Source organism: Schistocerca piceifrons, chromosome 3 (genome assembly GCF_021461385.2).
Source record: "Schistocerca piceifrons isolate TAMUIC-IGC-003096 chromosome 3, iqSchPice1.1, whole genome shotgun sequence".
Lineage (NCBI taxonomy): Eukaryota > Metazoa > Arthropoda > Insecta > Orthoptera > Acrididae > Schistocerca > Schistocerca piceifrons.
In genome coordinates, this window is record NC_060140.1 from 931,163,918 (window position 1) to 931,184,961 (window position 21,044).

Sequence of the window (21,044 nt, forward strand, 5' to 3'; positions counted from 1 at the left end):
TTTCTTTTATAAGTTTAATAAACATAACAGACACACATAACAGAGACCATAGTCATAAATAGTATATTCTTCTTCACTCTTTACAACGTCAACGTTCCGGTAACTTTTTGATTCCGCGACTGGATGGTTCAAATGGCTCTAAGGCACTATGCGGCGTTACAGATAGAAAAACATTCAGGCAAAGGATATTTGCTTGGAAAGTTGGTCAAATGGAAATTAGAAAATGGTTCAAATGGCTCTGAGCACTATGGGACATAACATCTGAAGTCATCAGTCCCCTAGAACTTAGAACTACTTAAACCTAACTAACCTAAGGACATCACACACATCCATGTCCGAGGCGGGATTCGAACCTGCGACCGTAGCAGCAGCGCGGTTCCACACTGAAGCGCCTAGAACCGCTCGACCACAGCGGTCGGCTCCGCGACAGGAGAAATCACTTGGTTCTGAGGCGAAGAAGTCATCGAGCCATGTTCGGAGCACATTCTCATCCAGAAAGGAATTTCCTTAAATATTGCTCAACAGAGAGTGGTAAATATGAAAATCTGAGGGCGCAAAATCAGGTGAATAAGGCTTGTGCGGAATGACTTCCCAACCCAGCTCCCGTATAGAGTTCTTTGTCAGTCTAACATACGGCGGGCAGGAGTGTCGTGGAGTAGCACCGCTTCACGTAGTTTTCCTGTTCGTTTTTCTGGTAGGTGTCTCAATTGTTGACAATAAACGACAGTAACATCGAGGAAGCAATTCGTAGTACACCGCACTGTCGCTGTTCCAGCAGATGCATAGCACTATCTCTTGTGGATGCGCACAGTTCTTCGTAGGAAGAGTTTCTGCTTTGTTTGGCTCAAATGGCTCTGAGCACTACGGGACTTAACACATATGGTCATCAGTCCCCTAGAACTTCGAACTACTTAAACCTAACTAACCTAAGGACAGCACACAACACCCAGTCATCACGAGGCAGAGAAAGCTTTGTTTGGGCTCAGCCATTCCTTACTCTTCCTTATGTCAGCATAAAGACACCATTTGTCACCACCGAGATAGGAACTGTAGGTGTTGTTAACTTGCCAATTGATGACGAGCAAGCTGAGATGCACATATGGCCTCCTGCTGATTTTTGTGATTTTGGCTTCGAGTATGCGGTACCCATACACCCTATTTTTCAACCATCACCTTGCACGCACATGTCGCTCGATGGTGTAATGATCACAGTTCGTCAGATTTGCAAGTTCTCGAGTACACAGACGTGGATCATCCTGGATTAATGAACTGAAACGATCTTCATCAAACCAGGTAGAGCTTCTTGAACGTAGAGAGTCACTAATGTCAAAAAGATCCTCCTTAATACGAGAAAACCATTTTCCTGCCGGGATCTACATTATCTCCTTAGATGGCGTAGATGTTTCTGGCTGCCTACCCTGCTGTCACCACTATGCTGAAGTCAAACAGAAGAATATGTCGGAAATGCTCCGATGTCTCATTTGGAACCCCATTTTCTAGCATTCATATATCCACTCAGTGTCTCCAAATGACAAACTGACAATATGTAAACACAAATAACAGGTAACTACAAATAAAAAAATGACAGTCGATAAATAAACGCATAGTAACAGGAATACCAACACGCAAAAAAAAAAAAAATGCTACAGACTGATGCAAGAGCCTTATACATGTACTGGATAAGTACTTCCAAAATGCAAATAGTTCAAATGGCTCTGAGCACTATGGGACTCAACTGCTGTGGTCATAAGTCCCCTAGAACTTAGAACTACTTAAACCTAACTAACCTAAAGACATCACACACATCCAAGCCCGAGGCAGGATTCGAACCTGCGACCGTAGCGATCGCGCGGTTCCAGACTGTAGCGCCCAGAACCGCTCGGCCATTCCGGCCGGCTCCAAAATGCAGATGATGTATTTCGGAGCTTATTGTTGTGCTACAAATATCGAATGTCGTTTTATACCGTGAGATGAAATAAAACGCCTCTTTTAGACACTGTGCTATCAAAAACAGAGTGATATGAATGTGACACGGAAAGGCGGAGGAACAACCGCAGCTATACGAGGGTTGTGCAGAAATGTAGTTTCGATCGGGCGCGAAATGGAAACCACTGGGAAAATCCGATAAAACTTTGCACAGATGTGTTGGGCAGTGTCTCTAGTATTCCCGTCGATCGTGTCGCGTCGCTCTTTTCAGTTTTGAGTGAACAGTGAGCACGTAAAGATGCGTAGGGAATAGCGTCTCCCGCCAAGTATGAGGGCCTGGTTAGAGATTTCGCCTTTGTCATGCAGCCCACATAACACAACTATAGAGCAGTTCCTTCTTCGTGCCAATTCTTGGCCTCACACTGGAGGAGCAATGAAGACGCTCCTGCAGCGTTTCCGATGAGAAGTGTTTGATCACCCACAGTACAGTCCGTAACTGGCTCCCCCTGTGTCTCATCTCTGCTCACAAGAACCACTGGCTATGAAGACAAAAATTTTCCGCAGACAACGAGCTGCAGACCAGTGCAGATAACTTGCCGAAGGCACAGGCGGCTGCTTTCTATGACGAGCATATTGGGAAGTTGATACAACACTACGACAAAACTCTTAAGTTGGAGAGGCGACTATGTAGAGAAGCAGGTGGAAGACGTACCTAACTGTTGCAAATAAAGCGATTCTGGTTTTCACTGTGGTTTCCATTTCGCGACCGATCGGAACTCACCATCTGGAAAACCCTCGTACCAAGACCAGGCAGATCTCGTATGTTGACGGAAGGGACCCCCGGTCAGTGCGGATAGAACTTGTAGAAATGTCGCATGAAATGAGCGAAAGGAATCACCCGTGAGATCCGAAGTGTTACCAATAGTCCAGCTGGCACAAAATGCATAGGACGTTAAATACAGGGTGATTCAAAAAGAATACCACAACTTTAAAAATGTGTATTTAATGAAAGAAACATAATATAACCTTCTGTTATACATCATTACAAATAGTATTTAAAAAGGTTTTTTTTCACTCAAAAACAAGTTCAGAGATGTTCAATATGGCCCCCTCCAGATACACGAGCAATATCAACCCGATACTCCAACTCGTTCCACACTCTCTGTAGCATATCAGGCGTAACAGTTTGGATAGCTGCTGTTATTTCTCGTTTCAAATCATCAATGGTGGTTGGGAGAGGTGGCCGAAACACCATATCCTTAACATACCCCCATAAGAAAAAATCGCAGGGGGTAAGATCAGGGCTTCTTGGAGGCCAGTGATGAAGTGCTCTGTCACGGGCTGCCTGGCGGCCGATCCATCGCCTCGGGTAGTTGACGTTCAGGTAGTTACGGACAGATAAGTGCCAATGTGGTGGCGCTCCATCCTGCTGAAATATGAATTGTTGTGCTTCTTGTTCGAGCTGAGGGAACAGCCAATTCTCTAACATCTCCAGATACTGTAGTCCAGTTACAGTAGCACCTTCGAAGAAAAAGGGACCAAAAACTTTATTGGCTGAAATGGCACAGAAAACGTTCACCTTAGGCGAGTCACGTTCATACTGAGTTGTTTCCCGCGGATTCTCAGTGCCCCATATACAGACATTGTGACGGTTGACTTTCCCGTTAGTGTGGAAAGTTGCTTCATCACTAAACACAATCTTTGAAACTAAAGATTCATCTGTTTCCATTTGAGCAAGGATAAAATCACAGAAATCGATTCTTCTAATCTTATCAGCTGCAGACAGTGCTTGAACCAATTTCAGACGATAAGGTTTCATAACTAACCTTTTTCGTAGGACTCTCCATACAGTTGATTGTGGAATTTGCAGCTCTCTGCTAGCTCTGCGAGTCGATTTTCCTGGGCTGCGAGCAAATGCTTGCTGGATGCGTGCTACATTTTCATCACTCGTTCTCGGCCGTCCAGAACTTTTCCCTTTGCACAAACACCCATTCTCTGTAAACTGTTTATACCAACGTTTAATACACCACCTATCAGGAGGTTTAACACCATACTTCGTTCGAAATGCACGCTGAACAACTGTCGTCGATTCATTTCTGCCGTACTCAATAACACAAAAAGCATTCTCTTGAGCGGTCGCCATCTTAGCATCAACTGACGCTGACGCCTAGTCAACAGCGCCTCAAGCGAACAAATGTACAACTAAATGAAACTTTATAGCCCCCTTAATTCGCCGACAGATAGTGCTTAGCTCTGCCTTTTGTCGTTGCAGAGTTTTGAATTCGTAAAGTTGTGGTATTCTTTTTGAATCACCCTGTATAATGGGGTACAGTTGTCGAGCAGTTCCTCATGAGCCAGGCATTCCTGTTGTCAATGCTAAGCGAAGCTCGAGTTGGTGTAAAAAGCGACGCCACTGCAGAGTGAATGACTGCAAGCGAGTGACCTGTGGCTGTCCGACGGGTGAATTTGGTGGAAACGCGGAGAACGTTACCTGCTATCATGTGTAAAGCCGACAGTGAAATACGGAGGGTGTTGTATTAGGGTATGTGGGTGTTCTTGATAGACAGGGCGTGGTCCCTTTATTTCGCTTCAGAAGAAACTAAATACGGAAGGATACGAACAAATTTTACAGCATTGTGTTGTACGCACAGTAGAGGAACAGTTCAGAGACGATGATTGTTTGTATCAGAATGAAAATGCACCCAGGCATGAAGCAGAATCTGTGAGGCAACGGTTTGTGGACGGTTACATTCCTGAAATGGACTTGCGCCTCCAGAGTTCCTACCTCTACCCAATGGAACCCCTGTTGCGCAACTTAGAGTCAATTCGCTTCAGATCCCCACCTTTCTCGATTTCAGCATTTGAGGAACAAAGGGCTACCATTACTTCAAATACATTCAGACACCTCATTTAATGTATTGCCAGCAGAATTCAAGTCGTCACAAAGGTCAAGGATGGACACACCCCGTATTAAAGTACACTAATAGGCGTTCAGATATATTTAATTAGATTTGTATTACACTGCACTCAGATTTTATTATGATAAGTTGACATTGGTAGGACGAGGGCTAGTTTAATTAATCTTTCCTATTCGTATCGGTAAAATCACTGCACCGTAATGGAAGCAAAATAATAAATATAGCTATTTCTGTGCTTATGTCATCCTATTCTTCTGTTACTACAGGCTAGTAGCTTGGAGCATTACCATCGCTGCACCTGTTAAAAGGTTGAATTGCATTTTGTTGTGCTATGAACTTTCGCGAGTGTTCCTCGTAGGCTGTGCTAATGTTTTGGTCTTTGGAATAAAGGCGACTCTTGGCGACGGAACACCAATATTTGCTCGATGAGTGGAGCAGAGGTGATGACATGTATTTCCTGAGCACCATATCTGATAACCAGAAATTGCGACAATACACTGATCTTAATCGACACTCACATTGCCGGCAGGTGTGGCCGTGCGGTTCTAGGCGCTTCAGTCTGGAACCGCTTGACCGCTACGGTCGCAGGTTCGAATCCTGCCTCGGGCATGGATGTGTGTGATGTCCTTAGGTTAGTTACGTTTAAGTAGTTCTAAGTTCTAGGGGACTGATGACCTCAGAAGTTAAGTCCCATAGTGCTCAGAGCCATTTTTTTGACACTCATATTAGCCGCTTGCCACCTAACGGAACGTGGCAAAGAGTAGTAGTAATCATTTTTACACAATGCACCTGACAACGCAATCAGCCAGGAAATTTATCTGCAGTGACAGTATTCTGGGAACGCCTTAGAAAGCGCTCCTGTGTGTGTCCCAAACGTCGCACACAGTTCTATAAAGCTTACCTGAAGTCTACTGTGAACACGTCTGCAAGTACAGATAGACATGTGATTCGTGCGGTCAGGTAATGCATCTCCACTTCCCTACGGTAAAATGTTGTCCTCTCTTCGTACACAGAGATGAGGCACACAGATTCTCAATTGAACATACGAGGCAATTACTCTATTTGGTATTTGCGTTAAAAGCAAGACATATTTGAGTTACATCCAAGTAATTTCTGCGACAGTAGATCCTAAGCAAAAATATGAAGTCCTAGTGCGTTTTAAAATAAATAATAATGTTAGTAAAGTTAGTGGCTTGCTTGAAATGAAAATGACAAGTGATTTCTTTCTTTTTTTTTTTTTTTTTTTTTTTTTTTTTGAACCTCCGATCGGTCGCGAAATGGAAACCACAGTGAAAATCAAAAATGCCTTATTTGGAAAATTTAGCTACAATTTCCAGCTATCTTCTGGTAAACCTTCCGGGATGTAAGGTCGTGGTCCATGAAACTCTTCAGCTCCTAATGTTTTGTCCAGAGCTGCGCTGGACATCTTCAGAGGGGTGTTTCTCCTCCGGTGAGTCTTGCCGACTCACCGGAGGAGAAACACCCCTCTGAAGATGTCCAGCGCAGCTCTGGACGAAACGTTAGGAGCTGAAGAGTTTCATGGACCACGACCTTACATCCCGGAAGGTTTACCAGAAGATATGTGATCCGGTCGTGAAAGCCTTCATACTATGAATTTCCAGCTACTTCTGTACATAGTAGCGGCTCCAACAGACATTAGCCTACCGACTTACCCCCAGCCAACTTTGTTAGACTCTGTTTACAGACGCTTAAAATTTACGTTATTAATACTGCCATTAAGTAATTGATAGCCCTAAGGAGCGGTTGATAGCATTGGCGTGCTGCGACCGGTGGGAGGTTTACGGTGAGAAGCCCCTCACCTGCTACTCTGCAGCCAGTAACGCGGTGGCGTCTGTGTTGCAGGTGGTGGTTCCCAAGCGGACGGCGCTGCTGCTGGACCGCCTGATGGTCGACCTGAAGCACCTCATGGACAAGGACCGCGGCGAGGCACAGAACCCCATCGACAGCGGATCATCCATTGGCCGGGTAAGTGATGCGGGAAGGTTACTCACGTGAAAGCACCTCAATACAAACTGCTCAGTAAGAACTCGGTTTCTGTCCCAGCACCGTGAAAAACGAGTAAGCAGTCTATATGACAAGGGCTCATCCGTTGGCCGGGTAAGGGTGAATGGGGGTTTACTGACCTGTTGACGGTGGAGGAATAGTTACATAAGACGACTACAATACAAAATGAGAAGTGAAAATTTTACTGTAGGAAAGATTACGGGTTTCCTCAGGTATGTTATTACGCTCATTGATACTAGATGCACCATGGGTGTTTCTTACTAGCAAACATTCCTTGTCAGGTGCCGCTGCTACAGCCTGGACGGGTTTCTAATCGATAGTGGGTCGGTGGTCATAATGTGCTGGCTGGTCACTGCATATGCACGACCTGCCAGAAAGACTACCTGCTGTATAATTTGTTAGCTACATTATAGCAGGTCAGCAACTGGAAGCAGTTAATTCCATAAATTATCTGGGAGTAGGCATTAGGAGTGATTTAAATTGGAATGACCATACAAAATTAATCGTCGGTAAAGCACATGCGAGACAGATTCATTGGAAGAATCCTAAGGAAATGCAGTCCCAAAACAAAGTAAGTAAGTTACAGTACACTTGTTCTCCCACTGCTTGAGTACTGCTCACCGATGTGGGATCCGTACCAAAAAAATGGTTGAAATAGCTCTGAGCACTATGGGACAACATCTATGGTCATCAGTCCCCTATAACTTAGAACTACTTAAACCTAACTAACCTAAAGACATCACACAACACCCAGTCATCACGAGGCAGAGAAAATCCCTGACCCCGCCGGGAATCGAACCCGGGATCCCGGGCGCGGGAAGCGAGAACGCTACCGCACGACCACGAGCTGCGGATGAGCAGGGTTGATAGAAGATATAAAGAAGATCCAACGGAGAGCAGCGCGCTTCGTTACAGGATCATTTAGCAATCGCGAAAGCGTTACGGAGACGACAGATAAACTCCAGTGGAAGACTCTGCAAGAGAGACGCTCAGTAGCTCGGTACGGGCTTTTGTTGAAGTTTCGAGAACATACCTTCACCTAGGAGTCGAGCAGTCTATTGCTCCCTCCTACGTATATCTCGTGAAGAGACCATGAGGATAAAATCAGAGAGATTAGAGCCCACACAGAGGCATACCGACAATCCTTCTTTCCACGAACAATACGAGACTGGAATAGAAGGGAGAACCGATAGAGGTACTCAAGGTACCCTCCGCCACACACCGGCTTGCGGAGTATGGATGTTGATGTAGATGGTACATAGCATGACGCCGGGTAAACCATTTCTGTTTATCGCCAAAACTCTCTGTAACACACAGCTGCGCGTAATTCTACGGCAGTTGACTATCGTGAGAACACTCCGAGTCCTTCGAGATAATAAGTCGGTAACTACGCTGCACTGGCTCGTGGCATTGAAGCAGAGTAAAATTCCCGTGCTACGTCAGTCCCGCACCTCGCCAGAAACCCGCCAACGTCGCTCGCACTCTGCGGAAGCCGCAGCCCCGACTGCCGGCACCATCGGGCGAGCCGGGGCAGTTGCTGTAGTTAATTCACGGCGTGACAAAAGAAACTCTCGTCGCGTGGAGACCAATAAAATGTCGTTAATTGGCCTTCCAGAGCGGGGTAATCGGGTTACTAGTTTACGAGGTTCCTGCGCTGTACCCAGCTACTGACACACTGCGAAAGCGCCCTTGGTCCACGTAAGGCTTTGTTCGCGAGCGTAGGTACCCTAGCGAGGTGCATCTTGCATTTTCGTCATTTCTGCTGACCACGAACTGCTAAGAACGTTACAGCCCAAAGTTGGTCCGACTATCCATTACACAATTAAGGAAAATGTCTATTGATATTGTCTGCGGTAGTACTTATCGAAGCCGCAGTCCACGTCATATTTTTTGTCCCTAACGTTTCGTCTCCTAATGCTTGAGTCATCATAAGAGGCTACAAAGACTCAGAGATCAGCTTCAAATCACATCAAGCTAAGCAAACCAACTGTTTATTCACAACCAGGCAACGGTCACATCGTGACGGCATCACACGCCTAAGAGTGTGGAGTCGCACTGAACGTGTCATGTAGCTTGTAGTGGGAAAAAGTGGGTGCCGTTTGCTTCATTTATCTCTAAGTTCCAGAATCTGCCCTTCAACTTCCCTGTGAAATTTGTTTTTATGCTTCTGAATTTCTATGCCCTCTCTGTACCCCAGCGTCGTAAGTACGATACACTTGCACATAGACGACGCACTAAACGGAAGGGGCTGCTCACTAAAGTCCGAAATCCGATCTTCGCAGAGAATGTAGAGCATATATTGTTACCACCAACTTTCAAATCGCGCAATGATAAGGGAAATTAGAGCTTGTACTGAGGCGATAAGACAGTCGTTTTTACATCGTGCGATCCGGAAGTGGAACAGAGAAGGGGGGGAGGGGCAAATATCAAATATCAAATATGACTTTGGAGCGAGTTGTACCCTCCGCCACACACCGCTTGGTGGCTAGCGGAGTACATATGTAAATATATCGATGCAGAATGATTGGATCTTGACAGAGAAACGAAATCGGTGTTTTCCTGGCGCCAGCACATCATCTGCTACTGCAGATTTACCCGTGTTTCCCAGGCGACAACTCCTGAGTTTGTTTAAAGGAATTTTAAATTCCACCTACTTTAAGTTTAGAAATGCTATCTATGTCTTTATAGGCGCCGATGATGTCTCCAGCATTAGGAGAGGCAACGTCAGTCACAGAAATATGCCTTATACCACCACCTAATGCCAGTAAAACCAAATTTTCCATGGGTGCAAATACCTCTCCTGAAAGTCGCATTGTTTGATTAGGACTTATCCAAACCAGAAGAACATGTCCAATTAACATACTCGCTGAAACGCAAGCTCTCTTTATCCGCACACTTGTTCATAGAAGAAGCTGAAACGCAAGGACTACAGACTCCAGTCATTGTCATCCCCGAGGATGGGATCTCTGCCACACCCTCTGTGCCAAGTTTAATATTACGGGTTAGAACATAGCTCACAGAAGTATTACCTTCTCTGGTCTGCAGTCTTATTTCTTGTTTTCTGTATGGTAAACCAACTTTGCTAGAATTACAGTTTGAGTATTTATAGTTTCTTATTTTTCAGTTTTCCTATCACCCATTTTTTTTTTTTTTACGATACACCATTAGAACCCCCCATGAACCATGGACCTTGCCGTTGGTGGGGAGGCTTGCGTGCCTCAGCGATACAGATAGCCACACCGTAGGTGCAACCACAACGGAGGGGTATCTGTTGAGAGGCCAGACAAACGTGTGGTTCCTGAAGAGGGGCAGCAGCCTTTTCAGTAGTTGCAAGGGCAACAGTCTGGATGATTGACTGATCTGGCCTTGTAACAATAACCAAAACTGCCTTGCTGTGCTGGTACTGCGAACGGCTGAAAGCAAGGGGAAACTACAGCCGTAATATTTCCCGAGGGCATGCAGCTTTACTGTATGATTACATGATGATGGCGTCCTCTTGGGTAAAATATTCCGGAGGTAAAATAGTCCCCCATTCGGATCTCCGGGCGGGGACTACTCAAGAAGATGTCGTTATCAGGAGAAAGAAAACTGGCGTTCTACGGATCGGAGCGTGGAATGTCAGATCCCTTAATCGGGCAGGTAGGTTAGAAAATGTAAAAAAGGAAATGGATAGTTTAAAGTTAGATATAGTGGGAATCAGTGAAATTCGGTGGCAGGAGGAACAAGACTTCTGGTCAGGTGACTACAGGGTTATAAACACAAAATCAAATAGGGGTAATGCAGGAGTAGGTTTAATAATGAATAGGAAAATAGGAATGTGGGTACGCTACTACAAACAGCATAGTGAACGCATTATTGTGGCCAAGATAGATACGAAGCCCACACCTACTACAGTAGTACAAGTTTATATGCCAACTAGCTCTGCAGATGACGGAGAAATTGAAGAAATGTATGATGAAATAAAAGAAATTATTCAGATTGTGAAGGGAGACGAAAATTTAATAGTCATGGGTGACTGGAATTCGAGTGTAGGAAAAGGGAGAGAAGGAAACATAGTAGGTGAATATGGACAGAAATGGGGGACAGAAATGAAAGAGGAAGCCGCCTGGTAGAATTTTGCACAGAGCACAACATAATCATAACTAACACTTGGTTTAAGAATCATGAAAGAAGGTTGTATACATGGAAGAACCCTGGAGATACTAAAAGGTATCAGATAGATTATATAATGGTAAGACAGAGATTTAGCAACCAGGTTTTAAATTGTAAGACATTTCCAGGGGCAGATGTGGACTCTGACCACAATCTATTGGTTATGATCTGTAGTTTAAAACTGAAGAAACTGCAAAAAGGTGGGAATTTAAGGAGATGGGACCTGGATAAACTAAAAGAACCAGAGGTTGTACAGAGATTCAGGGCGAGCATAAGGGAGCAATTGACAGGAATGGGGGAAATAAATACAGTAGAAGAAGAATGGGTAGCTTTGAGGGATGAAGTAGTGAATGCAGCAGAGGATCAAGTAGGTAAAAAGACGAGGGCTAGTAGAAATCCTTGGGTAACAGAAGAAATATTGAATTTAATTGATGAAAGGAGAAAATATAAAAATGCAGTAAGTGAAACAGGCAAAAAGGAATACAAACGTCTCAAAAATGAGATCGACAGGAAGTGCAAAATGGCTAAGCAGGGATGGCTAGAGGACAAATGTAAGGATGTAGAGGCCTATCTCACTAGGGGTAAGATAGATACCGCCTACAGGAAAATTAAAGAGACATTTGGAGATAAGAGAACGACTTGTATGAATATCAAGAGCTCAGATGGAAACCCAGTTCTAAGCAAAGAAGGGAAAGCAGAAAGGTGGAAGGAGTATATAGAGGTTCTATACAATGGCAATGTATTTGAGGACAATATTATGGAAATGGAAGAGGATGTAGATGAAGATGAAATGGGAGATACGATACTGCGTGAAGAGTTTGACAGAGCACTGAAAGACCTGAGTCGAAACAAGGCCCCCGGAGTAGACAATATTCCATTGGAACTACTGACGGCCGTGGGAGAGCCAGTCCTGACAAAACTCTACCATCTGGTGAGCAAGATGTATGAAACAGGCGAAATACCCTCAGACTTCAAGAAGAATATAATAATTCCAATCCCAAAGGAAGCGGGTGTTGACAGATGTGAAAATTACCGAACTATCAGCTTAATAAGTCACAGCTGCAAAATACTAACACGAATTCTTTACAGACGAATGGAAAAACTGGTAGAAGCCAACCTCGGGGAAGATCAGTTTGGATTCCGTAGAAACACTGGAACACGTGAGGCAATACTGACCTTACGACTTATCTTAGAAGAAAGATGAAGGAAAGGCAAACCTACGTTTCTAGCATTTGTAGACTTAGAGAAAGCTTTTGACAATGTTGACTGGAATACTCTCTTTCAAATTCTAAAGGTGGCAGGGGTAAAATACAGGGAGCGAAAGGCTATTTACAATTTGTACAGAAACCAGATGGCAGTTATAAGAGTCGAGGGACATGAAAGGGAAGCAGTGGTTGGGAAGGGAGTAAGACAGGGTTGTAGCCTCTCCCCGATGTTGTTCAATCTGTATATTGAGCAAGCAGTAAAGGAAACAAAAGAAGATTTCGGAGTAGGCATTAAAATTCATGGAGAAGAAATAAAAACTTCGATTAGGAAATGAGGCACTTAAAGTAGTAAAGGAGTTTTGCTATTTGCGGAGCAAAATAACTGATGATGGTCGAAGTAGAGAGGATATAAAATGTAGGCTGGCAATGGCAAGGAAAGCGTTTCTGAAGAAGAGAAATTTGTTAACATCCAGTATTGATTTAAGTGTCAGGAAGTCATTTCTGAAAGTATTCGTATGGAGTGTAGCCATGTATGGAAGTGAAACATGGACGATAAATAGTTTGGACAAGAAGAGAATAGAAGCTTTAGAAATGTGTTGCTACAGAAGAATGCTGAAGATTAGATGGGTAGATCACATAACTAATGAGGAAGTATTGAATAGGATTGGGGAGAAGAGAAGTTTGTGGCACAACTTGACCAGAAGAAGGGATCGTTTGGTAGGACATGTTCTGAGGCATCAAGGGATCACCAATTTAGTATTGGAGGGCAGCGTGGAGGGTAAAAATCGTAGAGGGAGACCAAGAGATGAATACACTAAGCAGACTCAGAAGGATGTAGGTTGCAGTAGGTACTGGGAGATGAAAAAGCTTGCACAGGATAGAGTAGCATGGAGAGCTGCATCAAACCAGTCTCAGGACTGAAGACCACAACAACAACAACAACACCATTAGAAGTGCCTTCTTCAGTTACTGGGTGGTACCTAATGTACGTTCGAGATTGCTCTCTTCGTACTGAACCCTTTACACACTAAGTAATCACACTAAGTAATCACGGTTTCTGTATATCAGAAAGGTTTCAATTTTCTCGTTTTGCTAAATTCTTGGTTTTCTGTCGCTCTTCTCAACACCTTCATCCCAGTTTGCACAATTCAGATTATTTTTATTCAGCAAAGACATCCGCCTCTTTTTTTGATACTATTAGCCCTCTTAAGTTGCCTTGATTTTATTCGTTTAACAGAAGAAAATATTGCACTATAACAAGGCGTATTAAATTCCGATACAAAACTGGTAAATGCATATAAAATAGACATAGCGCTGGTGAAAACCAGTTCAGATCATCTCCTTTCCTCCGTCTTTCTTCAGTAAAACCCACTGGCCAACGTTTTGGTAGCTCATCACTCTCTTATGCTTCCATTTTGCATCAACCCATCCTCATAAAATCGTAATTTGCTAAGAAATAGTTTATTACCTTCCGTCCTAGTTGGGCGAGTGCTAACGAACACAACGTTCGCACATTAAGACAAGATTTTTTAAAAACGAGTAAGAATAAATAGGTGACAATAGAAATGATTGATGATTAGGAATACCCACTTTACCATCCCAGCGAGAACACTAGAGACAAACCGCAACCTCGGGACTGAACAAGGAAAGGGGAGGAAATTGGCCGACCAGTACGTCAATCCCACTAATCGATTTAGAATAATCACAGCAAACCTCTGTCCGGATGGCTGAACGCCGATTCCAAACCTGGTCCTCTGGAATAGAGCCCAGAACGTTAGCTACTGTGGCAGCTTGTGTAGTGATATAAGCGAAAATACAGACTGCCAGAAGTCTCGCATAAGACACACGAGATTCTGCTACGGCGTAATGAAACGACAGAATGTGATTGTACCAAAGAATAAACAAGCTGTCCAATTTATCTTTACCTCCCCATGTAAGTTTTTTGTCCAGAAACAAAATAAAAAAATTATCAGGCAAATGTTGTTTAACCACCAGAGTGAAATTAACAGTTATGACTGCCTTGCTCTTTAAGAAAGTAAATCATTTTAAATAATACCCTAAACTATTTTATGATAATCCACTTCCGTTCCTCACGTGCTGTTCAAAAATGTATCACAGTGTACTATTCATGCGAGCATGGTGTTACTGAAAATGTAGCACACAATTGGCTTTGACTCTCTTACACTAGCACACAGTGCAGGTATCCTAGGCCCACGAAAGATACTGGCCTTGCGACGACTTGTGACGTAACGCTGGTTCGCCACACGCTCGGCTCTGTACAGGGCCCACTGGAAATCAATATGTCATTGAAAAGTTGTCTTAACTTTGTCGTGTGCTGTGAAGAGCTTGCATACCTTTAAAGGTGCAGTCAAGAATTATTCAGCTCGTCTGAAATAGTCACTCGCTCCCCACCGGAGGTGGCTCCCGGCACTCGCATGACCCTGCTGTGTCACGTGCTGTACGTAAGCGCGGCGGCCCGTTTTTCTAGTAGGTCTCGAGGTACCCGGGGCAACGTAACCCACCCACCTGCAGGAGTTGGCAGTAAAATTCTATGTACCGACTTGACAGAAAATCCTAGAAAGTTCTGGTCTTACGTTAAATCAGTAAGTGGCTCGAAACAGCATATCCAGACCCTCCGGGATGATGATGGCACTGAAACAAAGGATGACACGCGCAAAGCTGAAATACTAAACACCTTTTTCCAAAGCTGTTTCTCAGAGGAAGACCGCACTGCATTTCCTTCTCTAAATCCTCGCACAAATGAAAAAATGGCTGACATCGAAATAAGTGTGCAAGGAATAGGAAAGCAACTGGAATCACTCAACAGAGGAAAGTCCACTGGACCTGACGGGATAGCAATTCGATTCTAAACAGAGTACGCAAAAGAACTGGCCCCCCTTCTAACAGCCGTGTACTGCAAGACTCTAGAGGAACGGAGAATTCCAAATGATTGGAAAAGAGCACAGGTAGTCCCAGTCTTCAAGAAGGGTCGTCGAGCAGATGCGCAAAACTATAGACCTATATCTCTGACGTCGATCTGTTGTAGAATTTTAGAACATGTTTTTTTCTCGAGTATCATGTCGTTTTTGGAAACCAAAAATCTACTATGTAGGAATCAACATGGATTCCGGAAACAGCGATCGTGTGAGCCCCAACTCGCTTTATTTGTTCATGAGACCCAGAAAATATTAGATACAGGCTCCCAGGTAGATGCGAGATAGTGTCGGAAGTTCCATGCGGCTTTTCGCGGATGATGCTGTAGTATACAGATAAGTTGCAGCATTAGAAAATTGTAGCGAATAGGCACTTGGTGCAGGGAGTGGAAACTGACCCTTAACATAGACAAATGTAATGTATTGCGAATACATAGAAAGAAGGATCCTTTATTGTATGATTATATGATAGCGTAACAAACACTGGTAGGAGTTACTTCTGTTAAATATCTGGGAGTATGCGTGCGGAACGATTTGAAGTGGAATGATCATATAAAATTAATTCTTGGTAAGGCAGGTACCAGGTTGAGATTCATTGGGAGAGTGCTTAGAAAATGTAGTCCATCAACAAAGTAGGTGGCTTACAAAACACTCGTTCGACCTATACTTGAGTATTGCTCATCAGTGTGCGATCCGTACCAGATCGGGTTGACGGAGAAGATAGAGAAGATCCAAAGAAGAGCGGCGCGTTTCGTCACAGGGTTATTTGGTAACCGTGATAGCGTTACGGAGATGTTTAATAAACTCAAGTGGCAGACTCTGCAAGAGAGGCGCTCTGCATCGCGGTGTAGATTGCTCGCCAGGTTTCGAGAGGGTGCGTTTCTGGATGAGGTATCGAATATATTGCTTCCCCCTACTTATACCTCCCGAGGAGATCACGAACGTAAAATTAGGGAGATTCGAGCGCGCACGGAGACTTTCAGACAGTCGTTCTTCCCGCGAACCATACGCGACTGGAACAGGAAAGGGAGGTAATGACAGTGGCACGTAAAGTGCCCTCCGCCACACACCGTTGGGTGGCTTGCGGAGTATAAATGTAGATGTAGATGAAACAAATGGTATCACAAGGTAAATGCATACCGGTGTTTCAGTCAACGTCTTCAGAGTGTGTGAGTATAATGTACACCAACGAATAAAAGACAGAGCTGCTATTCAGCTATGGAGAATGTAATTTAGTAGAACAGGTGTCTCTAAAACAATTACAATATCGTCGGCAAACCTCAAAGTTTTTAATTCTTCTCCGTGCATTGCCATACCCTTTCTAAATTTCTTTTTAGTTTCCTTTCCTGACTGAATAAAATTGGGGATGGACAACAACCTTGCCTCTCTCCCTTCTCAATCACTGTTGCCCTTTCATGTCTTTCGACATTTATAACTACAGTCTGATTTGTGTGTACCTGCACACCACCGAAAACAAGTTCTCCTGAATGAGATTTTCACTCTGCAGAGGAGTGTGCGCTGATATGAAACTTCCTGGCAGATTAAAACTGTGTGTCGGACCGAGACTTGAACTCGGGACCTTTGCCTTTCGCGGGCAAGTGTTCTGCCAACTGAGCTACCCAAGCACGACTGACGTGCCGTCCTCACAGCTTTACTTCTGCCAGTACATCGTCTCCTACCTTCCAAACTTCACAGAAGTTCTCTTGCAAACCTTGCAGAACTAGCACTCCTGAAAGAAAGGATATTGCGGCGACATGGCTTAGCCACAGCCTGGAGGATGTTTCCAGAATGAGATTTTCAGTCTGCAGTGGAGTGTGCTCTGATACGAAACTTCCTGGCAGATTAAAACTGTGTGCTGGACCGAGACTCGAACTCGGGACCTTTGCCTTTCGCGGGTAAGTGCTCTACCATCTGAGGTACTGGCAGAAGTAGAGCTGTGAGGAAGGGGCGTGAGTCGTGCTTGGGTAGCTCAAATGGTAGAGGACTTGCCCGCGAAAGGCAAAGGTCCCGAGTTCGAGTCTCGGTCCGCACAGTTTTAAACTGCCAGGAAGTTACAAGTTGTCCTGTTCCTGCAGACTCCATGTACTGTTGTCTTCTATGTCTTACTTAAATATTTACGTCACTCACATGTCTCTTTTTGGAAATTCTCTGTCATTAGCATTTGGCCGATTAGGAGGTTGAACTTCTGACACCTCTCAACACAGCAGATGGTCACTCTACTTGCGAGGTGGTTCGGTAGAGACGCCTTTCCTAATCAACATCGGATGAACGTACGGACGCTCAGTGAAGAATGTACGAACACCGAAACCGCTGACGTTACAGAAGTGCTTTCACCCACGTACACAGATGGAAAAAAGTCTCAACACCAAGAAGGGGTTGTGGGACGTAAACGAAAGTTGGTAGGCGTTTTTCTACATTTGAAAGATAATCTGTATTCCATTAGATATTAGTAGACAACATTCCATTAGAACTACTGATGGCCTCGGGAGAGCCAGTCATGACAAAACTCTACCATCTGGTGACCACGATGTTTGAGACAGGCGAAATACCCTCAGACTTCAAAAAGAATATAATAATTCCAATCCCAAAGAAAGCAGGTGTTGACAGATGTGAAAATTACCGAACTATCAGTTTAATAAGTCACAGCTGCAAAATACTAACGCGAATTCTTTACAGACGAATGGAAAAACTGGTAGAAGCCGACCTCGGGGAAGATCAGTTTGGATTCCGTAGAAATGTTGGAGCACGTGAGGCAATACTGACCTTACGACTTATCTTAGAAGAAAGATTAAGAAAAGGCAAACCTACATTTCTAGCATTTGTAGACTTAGAGAAAGCTTTTGACAATGTTAACTGGAATACTCTCTTTCAAATTCTGAAGGTGGCAGGGGTAAAATACAGGGAGCGAAAGGCTATTTACAATTTGTACAGAAACCAGATGGCAGTTATAAGAGTCGAGGGGCATGAAAGGGAAGAAGTGGTTGGGAAAGGAGTGAGACAGGGTTGTAGCCTCTCCCCGATGTTATTCAATCTGTATCTTGAGCAAGCAGTAAAGGAAACAAAAGAAAAATTCGGAGTAGGTATTAAAATTCATGGAGAAGAAGTAAAAACTTTGAGGTTGGCCGATGACATTGTAATTCTGTCAGAGACAGCAAAGAACTTGGAAGAGCAGTTGAACGGAATGGACAGTGTCTTGAAAGGAGGATATAAGATGAACATCAACAAAAGCAAAACGAGGATAATGGAATGTAGTCAAATTATGTCGGGTGATGCTGCGGGAATTAGATTAGGAAATGAGACACTTAAAGTAGTAAAGGAGTTTTGCTATTTAGGGAGTAAAATAACTGATGATGGTCGAAGTAGAGAGGATATAAAATGTAGACTGGCAATGGCAAGGAAAGCGTTTCTCAAGAAGAGAAATTTGTTAACACCGAGTATAGATTTAAGTGTCAGGAAGTCATTTCTGAAAGTATTTGTATGGAGTGTAGCTACGTATGGAAGTGAAACATGGACGATAACTAGTTTGGACAAGAAGAGAATAGAAGCTTTCGAAATGTGTTGCTACAGAAGAATGCTGAAGATAAGGTGGGTAGATCACGTAACTAATGAGGAGGTATTGAATAGGATTGGGGAGAAGAGAAGCTTGTGGCACAACTTGACTAGAAGAAGGGATCGGTTGGTAGGACATGTTTTGAGGCATCAAGGGAACACAAATTTAGCATTGGAGGGCAGCGTGGAGGGTAAAAATCGTAGAGGGAGACCAAGAGATGAATACACTAAGCAGATTCAGAAGGATGTAGGTTGCAGTAGGTAATGGGAGATGAAGAAGCTTGCACAGGATAGAGTAGCATGGAGAGCTGCATCAAACCAGTCTCAGGACTGAAGATCACAACAACAACAACTGTATTCCAATTTCGCGCCAGTCGCTTAAGAGCGGTTTTAGTAGCGCCGGTATGAGGATGCAAATCAGGTTTGCTTTAAATACGTCCTGTAACCGTCGGGAACGTCAGTTATCTTTGAGCTTGGACATGATGAGTTAATGTTTGTGTAGAAAACCTTTGAGACAACAAAGACGCCATTATCATCACCTCACTGAGTCTGAATGAGGTCGTGTAGTAGGGCTACGAGAAGCTGGATGTTGCTTCTGCGATACCGCAGAAAGACACGACAGGTATGTAGACACTGTACATGGCTGCTGGCAGCGGAGGTCACAATAATACACGGTCACAGGTAGACAAGTTCTGGATGGCGACGTGGCACTATCGAGAGGGAAGTCGATCGTGTTCGGTGTATGGCTCTGGCATATCACATTGCATCAGCAGCAGCAATTTGAATAGCAGTTGGCTCCACAGTAAAACAACGAACTGTTACTAATCGGTTATCTGGTACTGAGCGCCGCGGCTTTCGAATCCGCGCCAGACAGCATGGACCTCGGTTACCACTAGAGGCCTCTGCAACCGTCTCGCTATAAGCCGTGGCTGCGCGCACTCCTGCTCGGGTATAATGTGAGGGCGCCACTGTGGAGCATGTGATCCCATAGGCCGATAGTGACGTGCCCTATCATGTATTTATGCGCCTGCCTCTCACTCAGCGAGCCCCCTCCTTTCCTCTCCATCCTTTTCTTGGGCTCCCTCTCCGCCCCCCCCCCTTCCATCCTCTTTTTTCCCCACCTATCCTCTCTCTGCCCCCCTTCTCTCCTCCGAGTCCTTTTGCATTTCCCTCCTCTGCCTTTTCCCATTCCCTCTCGCGTCTGCCCTGCCCCTCCCCCCCCCCCATTATGAGTCATCTCCCTCCTTTGGTTCCCCCTTTCGTTTTTCCTCTCCTTGTTTTCCCCCTCATCTGTCCAGGTCCACCTCCCCCCCTCCCCCCATCTGCCCTAGGCTATGGTGTGTCCTCTTTGTGCTGACATTTTAGTGCAGTGTTTACAGTGAGTGTTCAGTGTTGCGTGTCTTTTCCGAAGTGTTGCGAACGGCCATCATACTGTCGCTGGGTGTGATTTTATATCTCTTGCGAACAGAAACCAGACTGTCGCCATGTTTTTTAATTGTCTGTCTACTATGTTTCCTGTCTGCATCCTGTGTATTTTTATTCGCTTTGCCAACCCTTTGCTTTATGTTTTAACTTTCCCCTAATTTTCCGCCATTTTGCAATTTAAGTCCCCATTTTATCGCCTCCTTTTATTGTTTCTTAACTTCTCCTTACATTTTAAAAAGTCTGTAGGCTGCAGAGCAGCGTAATAAGCTGCTGCCAGCCCGCCCCCTTCGGGGGGAATCGAAATACAATAAAGGAAAAAAAGAAACTCAGCGAGGCAGTCTGATATTAGCATGAGTGTCTGATATCTCGCCTGCACACAGCGTGTTACTTTGCTTATTTCCGTGTACGAGTGGACGTTGTTGATTTCGTGAGGTTTTCGCTTGTGACCCCATTCCATCTTGCATGTTGTTGTTCTCAGTGTCTTGCTCGGTCGTCAGTCGTCGTTCGTGTCCTTCCATTTCCGATCGGCCGATTTGATTGTTTGCTCCCATTCGGTCCCACCAGCTTTCGTTCAAGGCCAACCCAGCAACCGTTCCGGTCGCGGTTACAACAGGTTAGCTCAAGGACCGCTCCGAGCTAGACGCCCTGTAGCGCGCATTCCACTGACCTCAAACCACCGCAACTTGCGACTTCAGTGGTGTGAAGCGAAAGGTCATTGGAGGGCAGAGTGTAGACCTTTTGTGTCTTCTGATGAACGCTGTTTCTGCCTCAGTGGGAGTGATGGCCTTGTACCGGTTAGAAAGAGGCCCGTTGAGGACCTGCAGCCAAGCAGTCCGCGTAATAGACACAGTGAACCTGCTCCTCGAGTTAAGACCACGGGAGCGATTTTGTATGACAAGAGGAACACGCCA

The 21,044-nt window shown here is 44.6% G+C and overlaps 1 protein-coding gene across 1 annotated transcript in view; it reads left to right on the plus strand.

The window, feature by feature from the left end:
• The window catches only part of LOC124790066, a 291,804-nt gene that overhangs the window by 254,272 nt on the left and 16,488 nt on the right, over positions 1 to 21,044 (plus strand). The window contains exon 2 of the mRNA XM_047257631.1: positions 6,708 to 6,830. Within this exon, the coding sequence (XP_047113587.1) occupies positions 6,708 to 6,830 (123 nt within the window). The remainder of the gene's footprint in view (positions 1 to 6,707; positions 6,831 to 21,044) is intronic.